Here is a 20,241-nt window from a genome sequence, read left to right on the forward strand (position 1 = left end):
GATATACAATACAACATTGAAATCAAAGCAAAAAACACATCTGACATCTTTTATTGAATTTTAATGACGGTGTTCATGGTAACATGTCTTATGACCACGCATAGAAAGGTTTATTAAATGATTTGTTTGCAGTAGAGCAATGGTTTAGTTTAAATTGCACTTCTTTTTTTATCTACATTTGGCAAACATCTGAATATGTACAAACAATTTCCAGTTTTTATAAAATGTTACAGCAACATCATAACAGACCCAACTTCTCTTACCCAATTTTCAACACAATTGCACACACAAACACTCCAGAACTGTATTATTAAGTAAAATAAATTGCCAACATTTCACACTTGAATATTTACCCTTTGCTGCACTGTTTAAGTGCCATTTGGGGATATTGGCCTACAATGAAAAATCACTAATTTCAGATATATTTGTAATCCACCTGAAGGCCGGTCACATATCCATTCTAAGGTTGTGCATATCAAGAGGCTACCACCACAAAAAAAAGTGGGCTTCTTTTTAAAACACTTAAGTGGTCATATCATTGATATGTGCACATTGTGTATGCAACAGCTCTAAAGGTTATATGAAGTTTGCCAGATATGGCAACAACCATTCATGAAATATGAACATTTTAAAGGAACATGCTAAATAGCCTGTGTTCAGAAAGCCATGAAAGCCAAATACATTTAAAAAGTAATTTTATATTCTATCGAAAATGTTGCAAATCAAAAAAAAGATGATCCAATAAGTCAACAATTGAGGATCATAGTTTCTGACGTATGATATTTACGGATATCTTAAAAAGCATTCTTTGCTTTCATCATTGCTTTCCTATGCATAGAGCTCCCTGTACCTACAACTCTCTCCATTTGACTTGCGTCAGGGAGCTGAGAGGAGGCAAATACAACCAACCGGTTACAATCCTCTGTGCACAAAAACATTTGATTTCAGCAACTTTACAAGTTAAATTACCGTACACCCTTTAGTTAAGCCTGGATCTGATTCTAGATCATTCATAATCCGTCACAAACTCTTTCAACAGGCTGTTGAATTTGACCACAGCCAAGGCACAGTGTTGGGTTCTCCATCCCAAAATGGTACCTAAAAATAATAACTTTCACTTTGTATCAATGTACAGTAGCATTGCAGCATATGTTCTATCAATAACGGCAGGTTTCTGTGATTATGTAAAGTTCATTCAAGCATAGTGAGAACATCATTCGTGTGGTTGGACTGAACCACTTTCTCACGAGACACAATGCTTTTTGGGGGGGATTGGATGTGAAAAGGGTTGACCTTTCGGTGTGTATTGGACGGATAGGCGTTGAATTGTAAACTCCCAGTGTCCCCTCTATACAGGGCAGCTCCTCGCTTCCTCTTCTCATAGTATTACTATAATACACACATATTCAGGAGGTTGATGGCCGAGAGAGAGAGCGAGAGAGAGAGAGAGAGAGAGAGAGAGAGAGAGAGAGAGAGAGAGAGAGAGAGAGAGAGAGCGAGGGTGAGCCAGAGCGGGAGATGCAATCACTTTTGAAAAGTCTGTCGAAAAAGCAAACGGGTGCCATAGCCCAATGGTCCATCACGTTCTCGCGGGCCAAGACTGAACGAATGTACAAACAACCAAAAAAGAAAACACCGGGCTACAAGCAGGGTGCAGGGACAGGGTGTGCAGGCCGTCGCTGGTGCTTCAGAGCTTGTTGGCGTACAGCGTCTCCTCGTCGCTCTCGCTCTCGTCCTGGAACTCGTGGCCCAGCAGGGCCTTTTTGGAGCCCATGGAGGTCAGGCGTATCTCGTCCTCGTAGTCATCCCGGTGCTGCCGCAGCCGGTGGAAGCCGTCCTTCTGCTGGTTGGACTTGGCCGAACACACACACCAGATGATGCAGGCAGTCAACACCAGGGCCGTCATAGAGGCTGCTGCGGAGTCGAGGGAAGAAGAGGATGTGGGACACACAGTAGACGTGAATCACAAGGTATGTACATTGTGGCACCCCGGCTCTTGCACAACACCCCTGGAAGCCCAGGGGGCGGGTGATAGAGGCGGTCTACCACCCATTTCCCCCAGATGGCGCTAGTGAACGCATTAGCCCTGGCCCCACTCAGCGCAATGAGAAACACCTGAGAAAGAGGAGGGGGAATGTGGCGAGACAGACGCAGCTGAGGAACATATAAAAGGGGTTATCTGATACTCTGATGGAACACGTGTGGTTTCAGAGGAGGGGAATGTGGACCAATGTCCAGAGTTGTTTGTTCTTCTTTCGTGTTTGGAGATACCCAACCCGTCTTATCTTTTGTGTTAAATAAAAGCGTATTTTACGGCTAATCGCAGATAGATATGTGCTGATTGGGGGGAGTTGGGGCACTTAAGGAGCCGGGTTGCCAAAACATACATACATGACAGGTAAATGTCCATGGAATTAAAGTATCATCACCATAAATCATTCCACTGGGTAAGCTTAACATTCCTCTCCATAAGTTTTCAAACAATTCATCTGATTAAATGCATAATAACCTGACACTAGAAGACGATGACCCCTATACAAACCATGAGAATATCTAGCTCTGAGATAACTTGATAAAGCTTTATTTTTCATTTTTTACATTCTTACCTGCAGCAGCCACCACAAACTCTCTGGGCAGACCGAAGATACGGTTGTCCATGTTCAACGAAATGATGACCACACTGGCCGCTTCATGGGACGACACCACCACCTGCAAAGATGTCCAAACCGCTCAAAGTCAACATCAGTTTTTCTATCATTCACAATTGAACGTTTATTGAAAATGTTTTTTTCTTCACCATTTTCTGTATGAATGGCAAATGCAAATAATGGGTTGTGACATTTAACCCACAAATGTATAAAAAAGTTAAATACCTGAAACAAAAGGCAAACATGCAGCTATACTTGACACAGGAACACACACACAGCTTTACAACCAGCCTGTCTAATCGCATCGTTAAAGGTCCTCAATGCTTGCAGGTGTGAGCAGATCAGCAGTTGATATGTAGAATGGCTGCCAACAACCACACATTTCCTACGTTTGTTTTGGGAAGACTGAAATCGATAAGTCGGTATTTCAATTTACCACACCATATTTTGCGAGGGAGCAGCGAAGCACGCTGTTGTATTCACTTGGTGAGTGACGTGCAGCCTGACCAGTTGACAAAGCAGTTAATGGGGAAGGATCGGCCAGGACTCCCATGTCATGCAGTCTCCGGGGTAATTTGTGCCAGGAAAAAAATGGTTGCGTCTTTTGTCCTCGCGACCACAAATACAGTGTTGCCAAATTGTAAGTGCATCCTCATTTTTAATCCTTTTGTTTCATTGCTTTATTTCACAAACTACACCCTGTTTGAAATTCCTTCTACCCCTTAAACCCTCCCCCACATCCAGTGCCACCAGAGGCGTGAGATGTGTCCCTATGGCCTACGGCGCAGCATTCGTTGTCCTAAGAAGTACGGAGATGCTATCAAGGAGAGGCCAGACATGCTGTCGGTGACGTGTGATCTGGACCCGCTGCTGGTGCCCCCCCAGCGCAAAGCCAACATCCCGAGACCCACGGCCGAGCGGTTCTCGAGGAACGCTGCCGTTCTCCCAGAGGTGAGGCACTCTCAGGGCTCCCCTACAGCTGAAGCGGCCCGGGAGGAGCCGACGTTGACCACCAACGGGCGGACCACAGAGCCTTTGGTGATCCACGGCTATGCGGTGCCAGAGTACCAGCTTGCCTATCACTCTGTGGTGGACTCGCTGTTCCCACCTGGGCAGACCTACAGCCTGGAGCTGGGCCGGACCATTAAGGAGCACCTGTTTGAGGAGCTGGCCTACCCTACCCTGCACATCTCTGAGCAGGCCGACGGTAGGATGGAGGTGGTGGAGCGCTTCTGTGTGCTCCGCCCCACGCCATACATAGCGGTGGACGTTAAAGGGGAGCCGCCGTGCCATTCGTCCAGACACAGCCAGTAAAACTCAGTAAAAGTACTTTGTTACCAATTCCTTTTGTTGCAATGTTGATATTTACAATTTCAAAATTATTGACATTACTATTTTTGTGGAACGTTTTCCTTTCATAAACACTTCAAAACTGTTGGTCTATTTCTATTATTGAACATTAAAAAAAGTTTGATGCCCTTTTTAACGTATCATTAATTTTTTACTTTGTGCATCTCATTTTTAGAGAAGCACATATTTATAACACGCTTTTTTGGAAGTGTTTAACGTTGAAACGATTTGAATAACACTTTGTATCCACTGACTTTTCACTAGTCAGACAAGCTCAGGTTCTTCGGAGGAAAGAGGCTGTTATGCAAATTGAGTAAGTTAAATGTATCCCAAGGCTGAACAGCCAAGAAGGGTTTATTTTGCGTGGCAGCCAACCTGCCTTCCCTGTAGGTGATATTCTCCTCTGAACCTCGACCTTCTAACTTCTGATCTGACCCACCACCCAGAGCCACTGCTTTATGAGGTGCTTCTGTCCACACGCGGATACCTTCTGGCGTTGATGCTGGTATCCATCAGCGATGGCTTCAATGTCGTGGCTGCCCGGGACCAGCAGAGCGTGGAAGAAGCCCCCTGCTGCAGTGTAGACCCGCACCCCCCCGTTCATCACGATCATGGCCCCGACGATGGGCTTCCCACTCCGGTCCCGCACCACACCTCGCACGCCCTTATGGGCCTAGAACACATAAGGAAACGCAGTGGTTCATTTATATAACCATTTAGCAAGAGAGTGATTGGGAAAAGTGAGGTAAACACAACACACCAACAGGTTAATTATAAGTTGCATGAAAGCATTTGCATAGTCCTACGTAAACAACTTTCCCCAACCTTATATGTATCCCTAGCAGATTCCCCCCATGCTGCACATACTACTGCCCAGTAATGAATGAAGTTCAGATCATGGGACTCCTCCTTACCTCCACAAGCATGCTGAGAAGGGCCTTCTTGTTCTCTGCCCACAGTGTGGACAGCTGCTCGGCGGGGGGGAACATACAGCAGCCCGTGTACACAGTGATCTCTGGACAATGGCCAAAGTCCACACTGAAGTCCTGGAAGGGCAAAGGCGCACACGTGACTCATGCATCTTAACGAGCACCGCCTCGTTTCCATCTGCACCAGCTGGTCACCGAGGCAGAAGGCTTCCTCTTCGTGTTAATGTGAAAGCGAGACACTGCGACCCACCTTCATGCTGCCCATGTGGCTCTGCCTCTCTGCCGCCCTCAGAACCCCGCCTGGAATGAGCAAGGACCATAAACAATGTACCAAAACGCTACCAAAGAAAGCTTAATAATGCAAAAGACAAATCATGATCAATGCTGGGAATTATATGATGCTAATCCTTAGCAGTAAGGCTAATACTATATAGCATTAGTTCCAATTGCATACCTTGCCCCGTGCTTGGACATCTGGGGTCTCCGAGATGCATCCTGGGATGGTTTCTGGCGTACACATTAGCCAAGTACTTCAGAGTGCCCTCCTTTTCAACTAGAGAGAAAGAACGCACTACGGATCAAACAAGGTTGTAAGTGACAAGGACGCCATCGGCCGTCAGTCATGTTTCTTCCTTTGCTTAAAATGTATGGAGTTAAAAGTTAAATGAACTGATAGAAAATAAAAATAAATAAAAAAAGTGTATTTGGGTTGTGTTACCAGTCTGGACGGGTTTGTCGTAAGGGTAGGTAGCCAGAAGAGCGCCCCCATCTAAAGACACAGACAGCGTTTGCCCCCTCTCCAGGATAAGCTTCATCACTGCTCTGGTCTCTGGCTGGGCCTCCACCACACGCTGGGAAGCGTTGCCTGAAGTCAAATCAAATTTCTTTTTTAAGCACATGACATTTCACACGACGCATAGTAGACTCAATGTGCTGAACATGGGCATGTGGCTGGGGTCAATGCAGTAGAATACAGTCGGCTTTCATGCCATTTATTATGAGAGTATATGCATTAAGAAAATCTAAACTTGCGTAGATCCAATACCAGTAATCCCTCCGTATCGTTACTCTTCGCATCACTAATTTAGCGCTTTCTGGTGACCGTTGACCCTACGACCCACTTGTAAGGTTCCAAACCACTGACCAAAGAAGTCTGTGTCCAGGTCTTTGCCGCGAGCGTTGGCCATGCCCCGTGTGGAGGTGCACTGCTTTTCCTCGGCCAGCTGCCTACCGTCTGGGTTAATGAGGGGCAGGATGACAATCCGTGTACTGTTAATGAGCTGGCATGGAGAGAGACAAAGAGAGAGAGAGGAGAGCGCTTAGACAGACAGAAATAAGACTCAGAGCATTGATTACTGGAATTCACATGGATAATCCATGAGAAATAGCTCGTCAACAATGCTTAAAGACCTTAATGATAGGAAACACGATGTACATTCAGGAGAGCAGATGTGTGTTATCTGACGCTACCATGTGCATACAAGGTTTTGGCACAGCAAAATGATGTTAAATTGGACAGATGTACTAGAACTGCTCCAACAGTGGAAGGCAGGATTCTGAAGCTCCTCACCCTGGTGATGGCCGGGTTCTTGCCATAGTTCATACACAGGAAGGTTGCAAATTCCAGCAGAAGCTCAGTGCCCACTGGAGCGTTTCCATGGATCCCAGCCACAAATCTTATTTTGGGTTCAGAAGGCTCTGCCTCATCCGGCTGGTTGGAGATCTCCAAAGCCCGGATGGTTCTGAAATCCACACTCTGGCCCAGACTAGACATCAGCCAAAACGAAAGGCAACGGAAAGTTAGGAATGCTCACATTCAGGAAAAATTTGAGAATATCTCAAGAAAGCAGAATACTTAGAGATGGGGCCAGTGTTTCTTTCCAATCTGAAATTATTCAGAATGATTGAGCAGTGAAAACAAACAAACAAGGATGCCATACAGTACGCCTCTGTGGTTATTTGTGCAGTGATCTGCATGGAAAGAACGCATAAACAGGGGAAACCAGAACAAACAATTTCAACCAGCCTCCTTTGATGTTTACTAATTGGCATCACGTGTGTGGCTTGTTTGTTTTGAAAAACAGTTTTTTCTGGCTTCTCCTTGACTGTTGAAAATACCCCTGTGGAACTGCATCTTTGACCTGCACACAGCACCCGATCATGGATAGACTTGCCTGATAAAATCAAACCTGTTTGATCTAATCTGGACGATGACAACAGGGATCATATAGAGAAAGATTAGAATCCTTCACTAGACACAACGACTATGGGGGCCCACTCTGACGCACGTCTGGCAGACTGGCCCTGCAGAAACAGCTGACTGAAAGTCGTGTAGTGTGGGCCCAGCTTCACAGAGAATCAATAGACTTTATTATCAAATCATCCAAGTAAACTAAACAAAGCAATGGATGAAGACATTCACTATGGCAATAACTAACAGACACGAAAATCGGCCGAAAGACATTACACATCTGGTGGATGGAAAACCAATTTGAAAGCCTAGCTTGTGTGAGTGACATTTATTTCCTTTCGTTAACACTTTAGGTCAAAGTTGGCAGAGGACTAAAAATATTCAGGCCACCAGAATGGAAATAGGCTATGAGGGAATCAGGGCAGGTACCTTCGCAGGGAGGTGATTTTGGGGAAGTTGAGGAGAAGGCCTCTCAGGGACTCTGCTATCTCTCTCTCACTCCGGTAGCGGTAGCTGTTCTCCGTGGCGGTGCTCCTCACCAGCTCCTCCAGCCCCTCGCCCACGGACAGGTAGCGGATGAAGTTCTGGAACTCCTCCACTGAGGGGTCCTGGGTGGGCGGCGGGCCCGCTGGGAGCCGGCCTTCAGGCCCGGCGCCGACGCGGCTCAGTTTGAAGTCCACCACCTCTACTCTGTCTTTTGGGATGGTGGCGTAGATCTTCATCGGTTCATACCTGGAGTGCAGACCAACCAGAGATTGTACCAAACACAATGATGATTAGCGCTAATTTTTAAGCAGATTTTCAATGAAAATTCCAGATATATAAGGAGCACAAGTCTTATTTCCCTTGCGGCCATCTTCCACGAGGTGAGTGAGGCCCAGAGCCGAGACATGCATCTCCGTGATCCTTCCCTTACCCGCGGGCTGAGGCGATGAGGCTGAATGTCCCGGGGACCAGCAGCCTCCAGTAGTCTCCCGTCTGGGCTGTAGTGACGTTGTGATCTATGCCCTCAACACGAATGGTGGCATCGGGGATGCCAGAACCAGTGTGGATGTCTGAGACGGTGCCCTTGACTCCCCTGTGGACCTGGTGGGACACACATACACACACACACGACGCAAAGAATGAGGGGGGAGAAAATACTCCTTTGAGAATAAGGAAGAAGACAAATACAACAAATACAAAAAATAATTGCAAGTACATTTAGGGACGGGAATTGACAGGGAGTAGTCCAAAGATTTTTGACCGCCAATTCGATATGTAGCGGGATTCGGTAAATATTGCGATGGATGACATGTTCTACATTTCCAGGTCATTTTTTTATTGAATATGGCCGAACAGAACAGCACCTAGTTTAATCAAATTAATCAACAATCCGCCTCCATTGGAAGGTACCATTAATTGTCTTTAGATTGTCTAAATTAAATTAAACAATATATTGCGGAAGCATGGAATCCCGATTCTAACATGATCACTTTTTCCCCACACAGTATTGTGTGTCACCTGGTGGATGAATTGTAGCATGGATCGTTGGTTTTGATCCCAGTATTTGGGCAGGTCCTTCTCCCAGGGAAACTTGACACAGCCAAGTTCAATAGTGACCTCAAAACAGTTGGTGTTCAAATAATTCCAGTCCTGCATGCCTCCTGAAAAGTACATAACGCACATACTTCAGAACAACATCCACTCACTTAATCTAATAATAAGACCAAAAGACCAAAACCTTTTAGCCCACAGTTTCAAGGTGTTGGAAAATGTCAGGCACCACAATTTGAAAGACTTTGTGGTGCCCACAGTTTCAAGTTGTTGTTCAGTATAGCTATCCCAAATGCCATCTTATTCTATAATTACTCTCTAATATAATGTGTGTTGTTGGCAAGGCCAAACTGTAAAGTTGTCAACAAACTACAGGCTGATATTTGCCTACAGAGTCATGTGAGTTGATATGAATCTAGATTCCTCTGAGTCAACGTGTGTCTACAAATAGTGTCTAAAAATACTTTGCATTGTCTGACCCTAGCTATCTTTGTTGTATACAGGGAATGGATCAACCTAGCAATTGTAAATGCTTGGCACTTGTTTCTATGAACTTTTTTAATGTACTGAAAGTGATATATTGTTGTTTCTCTTTCTACTGACAGATGTACTTATTGTAAGTCGCTTTGGATAAAAGAGTAAGCTAAATGCCCTTAATGTAAGGTAAATGTAAATGTACAGAGCTCTCTGTGTCTAGGAGAGAGTCTTTGTCAAAACAGAGGGACGTACCAGGAACATTGTACCAGTTGGCACCATTGGTGATGCCCTCCCCAAAATATTCCTCTGGGTACAGCATCTCACAAGGGTGCCCTTTGTGCATCAGAGCGTTCTCCTTCAACACACAAACACAAACACACAACACAGGCAAATTATTTCAACATCATGTGCTGGGGGGAGCTAGCATCTGAACATCAAATCGGACCGTTGGAAGAGAGGGGGTCATGTTACCTGTGCGTAGGCTCTAGACACCTGGTGAAAGACCTCGTCATCGGGGCACTTGCTGTACTGCGAGACTCCTTCTCTATCGTCATCATAGGGGTAATTAACCACCAAAGAGCCTGGGTTAGAGGGAACGGCAGGGAGAGGATTCAAGCAGAATTAAAAAAAAATCATCCACAGTGATCCAGCAAAAGCCTCAACTACAAGATATAGATTCTTTATTGATTTATTATATATTAATTAAGCTGAAATTGTAACCAACATTTGACATGATATTAATGGGGAGATGGGTGTTGCACCCTAACCACTATCCCAACCCCTAACCACACCAATGTCATGTTAAAGATAAAGCTAACTGAGCAACCCAATAATTCTGACTTAGCACAAACACACTTCATCCATGAACCATTTAAACAGAAAAGGCAAAAGGCCTGTTATATTCATTATTCGTGACTTTGTCCAGACATAATATGAGGAGATTGAGAGCCCACCCCCGTGAAGGTTGGCCGACAGCACGAAGGGGACGCTCTCCAGCCAGCTCATCACGGCCTCCGTCTCCGGCTGCCTTGGCTCCGTGATGTTCACAAACTGGTCGGGGAAGTTGCGGTTCAGGTCGAAGTTGTTGCTGTTGTTCCGTCCCAGGTAGCCTTGTTTATCCCCTTTAAGGAAAACAAAAAGGGAGGAAAGTGTTCAAACTGGGTTTGGTTTGCTGTTATTAGTGTTTCACTTATTCTCTATTATGAGCTGTACAGTGTGGTACGACGTTATACATGATGTTTTACGTCGTTTTTGTGTACATGATGCACAAAAACGAAACTTATGAATTCACTGCCAAGGCATTGTCAGGACGAAAGTAAGTACGCCAACACAATGCTGCGCAAAGAAGCAACATTTCTGTATGCAAGCAGCAGCAACAACCCTTGGTGAATGCATATGTAAAAGCTCCCAGGGCTATGTGCTTGTGTCAATGTGTGTAAGGGTGTACTGTGGTGTGAGTGACAGCCTCGGCCCACCTTCCCTGGCAACTTCGTAGCCGTCCGGATTCATGGAGGGCATGATGTGGATGCGTGTGCTGTTGACCAGCTGGGTGACCTCGGGGTCGTTGCCATAGTTACGGCAGAGATACTCGATGAGGTTGAGCAGCAGCTCCCGTCCCACCACCTCGTTGCCGTGCATGTTGCCGACATACTTGAACTCGGGCTCTCCTGGTGGGAGGAAATAAGCGGACGTCATGTCGTTGTGTTGTTGTCCAGTACACAGGGTCCAAATACAACACCTGCCACCCACCATTGCAGTGGTGGGATAGGTTTGATCATTTGACCGGTAAAAAGAGTCGGGGTTACATATAAGAGGACGGTATCTCCACTCTGGCAAGTAGACAATCCAAATCATGCAAGTTCATTTGGACCCTTTATTTACCTGTGTCATGTTGCTTCCCATGTTTTAAATTGCTGCCACAACATGATCTTTGTGTCTCTATAAAATCTGCTTTTGATGCCAAAGATTACTCAAACAACCAAGTGTTGTCAAATAGGTTAAAAACTGCAAAGATTGGTTAATGATGAAAACCAGACCAGAACGGGGAAGTACGTGTTGCAACATCCCCCCCCACTAGCCGCTACCGAGCTTGTGTCACGGACCTGTTCATTCAGATCAGTCGTGTAACTTAAGTCTACCAAACCATGAGACGCACTGTTCCAGAACTACTTGTCCCGCCTTCGCTAACATTGCGTTGGTGTTCAGAAATCACTGCATGGCTTTTCTGACAGAGCTTGTCCAATCAAACAAACTTGTGGTGCTTGTCAATCAAAGTAATTTATTTCAACCGGAGCCTATAACAAAAGAGGCATTGTTCTAGGCTGACATGGCCTCAGTGTTTGTCGCAAAGCGATATACTGTCACTACCCTTCTTATATTGCACTCCTTAACCTAACTCAAGTACTTGAATGAGAGAACTTGCCCGTTGTCATCAGTAATAGATCACAATCAGTGCCAACATAAATGTGTTATGTTATCACAGAGCTTCAGTCAACACTTCGAGGTGAAAAGGTACGTGGGGATCTGGTATGGTTAATCAAAACGCAGAGGTCCCGCATTATTCAACACCAACCCTGGCTTTCGGCCAGCATGCATGGGCGGGTGTTAAAGGAAGGGAAACATACCCGTAGCCCTCATATCCCTGTTCCCCAACATACCATGCTCGTGGACCGTCGGGTTGTCGGAGATGACCATCACGTACAGCTCGTGGCCTTGCACGGACCTACCCACGGAGGAGAGGTGTGCAATGGCGGGGAACTCGACGCTGTGCCTGCGCAGGAACAGCTCCATGTCGGCGTAGTTGTGGTGGCGGAAGTCCTGCGGCATAAGGGGGGGGCTGACCTCTGGGCCGGCGGTGGGAGGGGGGGGGGAGTCGCTGCGGTTCCCGCTGGAGGCCGGGGCCTTGTTCTCCGCGGAAGGGGTGGGTTCGGACGCGGGGGTGCTGCTCTGAGCGGTGCCCTGGGCCGTGCTCTGAGCGGTGCCCTGGGCCGTGCTCTGTGCGGACGTCGCGGCTGAGGTCGTCACGGGGACGCCGCTCACGAGCGCGCTGGGAGCGGGTCTCACGGTGAAGTTGAGCTCAGTGGCTTTCCCCTTGGTCACCAGGACGTTGTGGACCGTTTGGGTGGTGTACCTGTGGAAAGAAAAGTGATCCACGTCAATGGCAATCTAGTTTTGTTGCAGAACGAGGAAACAGAGAAGCCTAAACCAAAGCAGGAAGTCACTTAAGAAACTAGTTGTTCTTTCTTACCGAAGCAAATCCAAACAGAAAAGTGCCTACCCCGGTGCGATGGCGGAGATGTTGTACTGTCCGGGGAGAAGGAGACGATAGTACTCGCCGTGCTGTCCTGTGGTCAGGTTGTGGTTGATGCCTGCCACCACGATTCTGACGTCAGGGAGGCCGGAGCCATTGTTGGCCTCTGTCACATAGCCACGCAGCCCTATGTGAACCTGCAAGAAATAGGATTATGTTGACTGAGACAACTTGGTAGAGCGGGAGTTTCATTTAAGTAGAGAATTGTAAGTACGAGCGATTTCAGATACAGGATCAGGTAGGGGTTTGCCTGAGGAAATGAGAGTGGAATACCCTAGCCATTATACCATTTTGCCTGAGTTACATGTGAATCAATGCAGTTAAGAACATAACAAAGACAATGTTTAGACTGCGAGCGTGCTACAGTTTGGCCTGCATGATAATGAGGTTATTTGCGACAAAGCAACATTCATTTAAATTCACCACGTTGATTTATGACAGCTCTAGTCTGGGAATGAATCAGTTAGATGAATCATAATCATAATCAGGTATCCTATTCATAATCACCAGGGTCACTGTTCATGTTGGATTGCATTCACTGCATTATAATGCCATTATTATTATTATTATTATGCTATCGAGATATCGGAGGCATAAAGTATAGTCTTAACCAAAATGAGGCAATTACTTCTGGGACAATACATCATCGAACAAATCATCATACCCACACATGTATTCATGTAAATGAATACATACATACATGTGATGGTTAGACCACCTACTCCCTACCATTTCCATGTAGGCCATCAGCGACTCTCTGTTCATGTCCCACTCGCTCCTGAGCTCAGAGGCAGGGGGGTATTTGCAGCAGCTCAGCTCCATGGTGATCTCCAGACAGTTCCCGTGGAGGTAGTTGAAGTCCTGCATCCCTCCTGAAGGACAACACAACAGCAGCATTGCTTCAAATCAGCACGCCGTTATTATACTATACCAGGAGGAAGAACATGACGCGTGCCTGGTTGTACCGGTGTCCAAATCTAAGATATATACAAGGATATGAACGGGGTATATACAGCCAACATCAGTTACCTTTTACATCCTCGTCAATATTAATTATTCGACCACACGGCTGAAACTCAATATTAAACTAATGTGGCTTTAAGAAAACCAATCAGAGAGAACGTCTGAAAGTTGAAGATCTCAAATGTACCCCAATCTGTAAAACAAACCTTCACTGTACCTTCTGGGACAAATATTCCCCCATGTAAACAAACCTCTACCATACCTTCTGGGAATATTCCCCAATGTAAAACAAAGCTGTACCATATATTCTGCGACAAATGTATCCCAATGTAAAACAGAGCTCTACCATACCTTCTAGGACAAGCCAGGGCATAGTAACAAACAGAAATGTGCAACTGTGACTGATATAAAAATGTATACTCTGCATATGTATAAAAATATATTGTTAAAAATGATTTAGAAAATATCAAGGAAGGTATTTCAATTTTCACAGATTGTGCCATTAACCAAACACTATGGTTTGAGTTCAATTTGTAAAGTTTCATTAACACAATCTTTATGGTTGGAGTTCAATTTGTTAAGTTTCATTAACACAAACTCTATGGTTTGTGTTAAATTCGTTAAGTTCCATTAACACAATCTCTATAGTTTGCGTTCAATTTGTAAAGTTCCATGAACACAATCTTTCTTGGCGTAGTTCAGGCAGGATGCATTGCGTTGATAAGGCATGAGTGCATTCCTAGTTTGACTGAGCAACACAATGACGTTGGCTCAGTCAAACAATAGACAAGCATGTGCTTGTGCTCCACTAGACCCATGAGACAGTTTTGATTTGGACTAAAGAGCAGGTTTGACTATAAACAAGACGGGCCATTTTTTTTAGAATTGTTTTTCAAGGATTCCTCAACAAGAGGCCGCAGAGCCTTCTGAACCTGATCCAATGAGTAATGGCCTTACGCTCAACCGGATGATTTCATTTCAAGACAGAACAAAGAAGCTATAAGCAGGATGTATACCACAGGCATGCTCAAGAGCTCAGCAGGATTTAATTAAACTGGGCTGTTGTATCAGGCGTCATTGCCTACTGAGACTAAAGGCAAACATCCTCTGTTTTGCAGGGAAAAAATGCCTTCCCTAAACGTAAATATCCTCTTGCATACAGGATCCAGGTGGGCACACCCCGAACTCCGAACCAACTGTTGCCTTGGCCTGGGCAACAGATTGTATCAGCCACTATCACCAGTTGTTGGTGTCGAGTGCATAGATTTGAAATCAAAATGTCATATAATCCAAATTAAGGAATACTCTAAAATGAATCTGGTTTTACAAGCAACCCATACTAAAGCTAATTCAAATGTGAGATGAACCAACTCAAAGACCAACTCAAATTAATTATAAAAGGGTAGAGAAGTAGCTTGCATTCATAAATCGCCAAGTCTCTTGCCAGGTAAATGGGTAAGAACCACTTGATTAAAAACAATAAGGGAAAAACAATATATAATAAAGGAACTTTATTATTTATTAAAAAAAAATATTAAAATTGTATTTATTTTGTAATCTAAAATCCACATGATTAAAGTGTATATTTGTGTGTGGCAGGCTCTGGGCGCCATCCAGCCCTTTTACAAAACATCCCTTGAGCTAATGGAACCAAACTAGTCTAGGGGTCTGGTTACCAAAGGCTGCTTCCCACAAATGTTTTTTCATGCTTAATAATATACAATTAAATCTAAATGTATTTATTAGGATAAACCTCTTGAGATGCATCATCACATTTTCGAGGAGGTCCCTAGATAAGATAATAAAGTATTATCCAATCGTATTACTTATTACTCCTCGTTATGCATTTAAATTCAGACAGTGACCGACCACATTTGACCAGGCAGAGCCTTCAGAGGTCAGTAAGGGTTGTTCAAAAAGCTACCAGGTCACCACAGACCGTAGCCACTCTGTTAATAAGTTTCAGGATGTATTATTAACTTCCTGTCTACAACGTGTACTTATTCCTGTTGACTGGAACTATGGTAACATGTTTAGAAGTCATATGTTAATATTTTCTCAACAGATTTAAAGAAAGTGATTTGTAGTTTTAGAGAAAAAAGGCACAAATGGTTTCCATAATCTTTTGGCCTCATCTCCTGGGCCTGACTCAAAAGCTTTTAATTTTTAAACGACCCAGAAGATCATCCAGTAAAGAGGGAGAGAGTGGGTGAGTTTGTCTGTGTACTAGCCCAGCCCAGCGTTATCTTGAGTCAATGTCTACTGTAAAGTTTAAAATGCATAACATGGATTACAAAGATTTACCACTACTTCTTGATAACTGTACACATAATAACATTCCATATCCATTAGTAATTAGGCTTACATAACTGAAATGTTTACACAATCAATGACAGATCATGGACCCCCCCTTGACCATAACGGAGACGTTCTGTGAACAGAGAAAATAAACAGAACCAGGGATCATCTGGTTTCGGTTTATTTTCTGGTCCCACTTTTTAAAATCGAGACAATTCATTTCCGTGATCTAATCCAGGTGACTGCGCATTAATCCGAGAGCAAAACACAAGGATTATCCTGACATGCTTTTGGAACGAAAATGTTTGAGTGAGCGGACGAGCGAGAGCGAGAGCGAGCGAGAGAGAACGAGAGCGAGAGAGAGAAATCCTTCTGATGCCATGACTAAAGGTTCCTATTACTTCACCATTCACCAAGGCCTCCCCCTTTGGATCACCAGGGCAGCTGATCGGCTGATCCAGCTCCTGTCCGCCCGCAGGACACTTGCAACCCTATTCACATCACCACAATAGAGAGGGTGTTTGGATATGAGACATGTATTTCCATAGATTGATTGATGGCACGTCGTGCCACCGTGTCCAACTGCCGGTGCCTCCATGTGGGATGTGAGCGCCTGTCCGAGAAACGCATGCCGCAGACTCCTAATCTGCCTCTATGATTAAAGACTTTGTTACAACTACAGTGTTTTGTCTTCAGGCCTGGTTAGAGTTTTTGAACGCTTTCCTGCAATAACTGCTACTAGCCCATCTATTGCAAAGTGTTTGGCTTTCATTGTTTTGCCTGTTGCTGACTGCCAGCCTTGTGTGAATAATCAACGATAATCCAGCTGTATTAACAGCAGCAGACGCCTAGGTTTGTAATTACGGTAGTAAAGTTCTGAAAGGGCTATACAAATATGTACTTTGAAAACATGAAAATCTTTCATGCCATCTTCGATTATAAAGACCGATAATGTACCTTAGGTAAGCCTACGTCTAGCATTGTTCTTGTTGGATTCCAAATTAGGGAGATGCTTGTGACAAGAAACATACATTTCACAGAAAACTATCCAACTCATTTATTGGTGCGTCGGCAACATCTCCCTAGAGCACCATGTCACCTCAAGATACAGAATATCACACAGCCTTCACTACTTCATCTCCACGGCAACACAGCGCAGGTATCTACCGTCTGTCTTTTTTGTTCCTCAATGACAAGACGTCTAGATAAGGTCAAGCTTAACAACCGAATTCTGTCAGCAACCTTTTTCGGCCCAACAGTGATTCAGCACAACAACAACAAATATTGTGAGTGAAAGTGGTCCTGCAATTACCCCCCCCCCCCACCCCAGGGAACAGGGGAACAATAATGACGGGGCGTGAGAATATCAACTACACCCCTTTCCCGTAGGCATGTACGCGTCGCTGGCCTGAATAAAATGGAGGAGAGGAAGGAAGCATCTTACCAGATAGATCATACCACCTGGCTCCATTGGTGATGCCTTCCTCGAAGCTCTCAGCTGGATAATCAGGGCAGTTGGGATGGCCGGTCCTCATCACAGGATGGTTTTTTGCATAGACGCGGGCCAGGTAACGAAACAAAAGGTCATCGTCTGAGCGGCTGTATGAACCCTCAATCTGATGGTTGGCCGAGTCGTCAAAGGGGTAGCTGGCCACCACGGTGCCACCATGCAGGTTGGCCGAGAGCACAAATCTGGTGGGAAGAAGGTTCAACGGTTTAAACCAGGCCAGTTGGAAATGACAAGCAAGTATTCCAAAGAAATGTTAAAACATTACTATAGATGTGCATTATTTAGCATGGTGTGTGTGTGTGTGTGTGTGTGTGTGTGTGTGTGTGTGTGTGTGTGTGTGTGTGTGTGTGTGTGTGTGTGTGTGTGTGTGTGTGTGTGTGTCACATATGTTGTCCTGCCTCAACAGATAGTGCCTGTTAAAATGTTAAAAATTACATGGCTGACCTCGAATCACAATCCCTAGTCTAAATCACAGCTTGAAAAGGAAGAGATCATGGATAACTTTCTCACTGACCACACCGTTTTTCGGTCTCTAAAAACACTTATTAAATATCTAAACAAACATACTATCTGGATTGGTGGTCGACTGAGGAAATTCCAAAGTGCAAAGCTAGGACTAGGTCACATAAAACACTGTGATGGGAGCAGGTATAAAAACTGTAAAGTAAAGGGACAGGTTAGTCGGAAGTATATTTACTCTTGAGTTTGCTTGTGTGTGTGGATTTCTCCACTCACCTTTTGGCCAATATCCATTGAATAATGGACCATACTTCTGGGGCATCCTCTTTAGTAACCACCGTTTCTCCAAACTGGTCGGGGAAGCTTCGGTTGAGGTCGATTTTTCTTGCGTTTACACGACCCTCAGCGGTTCCATCACATTCGCCCTCCACGGACTTCTCGAAGCCGTCTGGGTTCATGCTGGGCATGATGTAAATATCCGTGGTGTTCACCAGCTCCGTGACGCGTTGGTCTTCACCGTACTTGGTCAGCAGATAGTCCACAAGGTACACCAGCACCTGCCTGGATATTGTCTCGTCGCCGTGCATGTTTCCCACGTATTTGAACCTAGGTTTCCCCGGATCGTCTGTGTTGGGGTCCTTTGTGATCCGCATGACCCACAGCTCCCTGCCCTGGACGGACCGCCCTACGCTGGACAGGTTCGAGATGTGGGGATAGGTATTGACCATGGTTTGAAGAAGCCCCGTCAACTCCGAATAATTGTAATATTTGCTGTAGTTGTTCACTCCCGGTTTGATACGAGTGTCCACACTGGCCTCCGCGGTCCTCGGAGAGACGACACCAATAAAGAGGCAGAAGAGTGAAACGTGTATATGAGGCTCCATACTACTGCCTGGTTCGCCGTGTTTCCGTTCCACCTAGCTATTGAACCATACACTATATGTAGGTATATAACGTGAAGGGAGAAAATGTTATGCTCGCTGGCTAGCTTAATGTCTCCTTGTACAAAGACAACAACCTAGCCTATCTGCCACAACTTCCCTGAAGCCTTGGAGAGGCGGCTTCCGTGTGACGTCAGCAGTAGGCGGAGCTTCATTCATCATTTCAGAGGCCGTGAACCAAACACGTTATTTATTTATTTTTTAAACGTCGCAATATGTCTTATATGATCGTCAAAATAGTATTATTTGCCTTTTTTTTCCCGCTGTTACTAAAATAAGAGCGTAATTTAGAGAAAACATAATTCAAATTCTTTAGTTTTTGTTTTTAAACGTTCCACTCTGCTCCTGATGTCAATATACTACTCTTCGACGTGAGGAAAAAGGGAGTGTGTGGATGTGTGGAGCCGCGTCTGTGCAGCAGTTGATGTTGATTGCCGCGTCCAATACTGGCCAAGGAGCTCTGCATGACTTTCCACCTTGCCGCCGATTTCCCTTGGTCGTCGCGTCAATTTGCGCATCGACGTCAGGAAAAGTGCTACATTTTCCTCCCATTTTCTTTTCAAAGTCTTATTTGAGAAGAAGTGATACATACAGGATACAATGGCATAGTTTACCATGTTGAAGATCAAGAATACAGGGGCGTAGCCTCGCAGGGGGGGGGGGGGCACGGCCACCATTGTCAGAGGATGGCCACCCCATTATATATATATATATATATATATATATATATATATATATATATATATATATATATATATATATATATTTAAGCAATAGATCACGCCAGGCTGTGGTATGTGCTCATTATACCACTGTTAAGGGGCGTTGTCTTATTCCGCTGCGCGTCGGGGCCGGACAACGCCCCTTAACAGTGGTATAATGAGCACATGCCACTGACTGAAGTGATCTATTGCTTTTACACAACGGTTACTGTTATGGCGAAACGAAAGTCATAGACACACTACATTCAAAAAGAATCCAAGATAGTCAAAGTAGCCGTTTTATTAAAGACTACCAAAAAGTAGTCCCTGGCTGCCGCTATGCATCGACGGTCGCTATGGAACACACTTTAGCGTCCCTCCGAGAGAAGGCTCCGATAGAGCGGTTCGCCGGCAATTTATCCTATGGAGCAGTTCACTCGCCGATTTTAGGCTTCAGTGAACTGTGCTATTGCTTTCATACAACTGTTAAAATTATGGCAAAATGACTCCACACACACACACTAGCAAAAATACGGTTGTATTCTTTGACCCTTTCCACTTCAAGGCGCGGAGTGATACTTTCACAAAATGATTGGGCGTCATAGCAGTTTTGTATACGCTCATTATACAACAGTTAGGAACCAATCAGATCGCTGGATTCAGGCCCCCTGTTGTATAAATAATGTATAATAATCAAGCGATTAAATATTTTAATCGCTTGACAGCACTAATATATATATATATATCCTGAACAGAAACGTTCTTAAATATATGTATTATTATTTTGATCTTATTTTTTACTTATTATTTTTATTTAAAGTATTATATTTTCACATTATAAATAAATATTGAATTTAAAATGCTACGGTTTACCTCAATAAATGAATGCCTAAAAAGACAATTATTAGTGCCATAAGGACGTTTATTT

At 44.6% G+C, this 20,241-nt stretch overlaps 1 protein-coding gene across 3 annotated transcripts; it reads right to left on the reverse strand.

Annotated features, from left to right (window-relative positions):
• Positions 1-35: 35 nt before the first annotated feature.
• On the reverse strand, positions 36-18,747 carry cpda (carboxypeptidase D, a). Of its 3 annotated transcripts, none has more exons than XM_060075952.1 (21): positions 17,948-18,747; positions 17,147-17,394; positions 13,171-13,313; positions 12,409-12,578; positions 11,789-12,261; positions 10,607-10,798; positions 10,085-10,252; positions 9,603-9,712; positions 9,384-9,486; positions 8,622-8,764; positions 8,035-8,204; positions 7,548-7,850; positions 6,498-6,693; positions 6,072-6,207; positions 5,646-5,792; positions 5,382-5,498; positions 5,178-5,227; positions 4,913-5,044; positions 4,486-4,671; positions 2,607-2,709; positions 36-1,911 (listed from the first exon to the last, which is right to left on the reverse strand). In XM_060075952.1, the coding sequence occupies exons 1-21, from the start codon at positions 18,553-18,555 to the stop codon at positions 1,688-1,690; spliced, it is 4,122 nt and encodes a 1,373-aa protein (XP_059931935.1). In that variant the 5' UTR covers positions 18,556-18,747; the 3' UTR covers positions 36-1,687. The 3 variants fall into 3 exon arrangements, with proteins under 3 accessions (XP_059931935.1, XP_059931934.1, XP_059931936.1); XM_060075951.1 differs by having other exon boundaries at positions 36-1,914; XM_060075953.1 differs by having other exon boundaries at positions 36-1,914; positions 5,382-5,480; positions 17,948-18,746.
• Between the last annotated feature and the right edge of the window lie 1,494 nt (positions 18,748-20,241).

This window comes from Gadus macrocephalus, chromosome 16 (assembly GCF_031168955.1).
Source record: "Gadus macrocephalus chromosome 16, ASM3116895v1".
Classification (NCBI taxonomy): domain Eukaryota; kingdom Metazoa; phylum Chordata; class Actinopteri; order Gadiformes; family Gadidae; genus Gadus; species Gadus macrocephalus.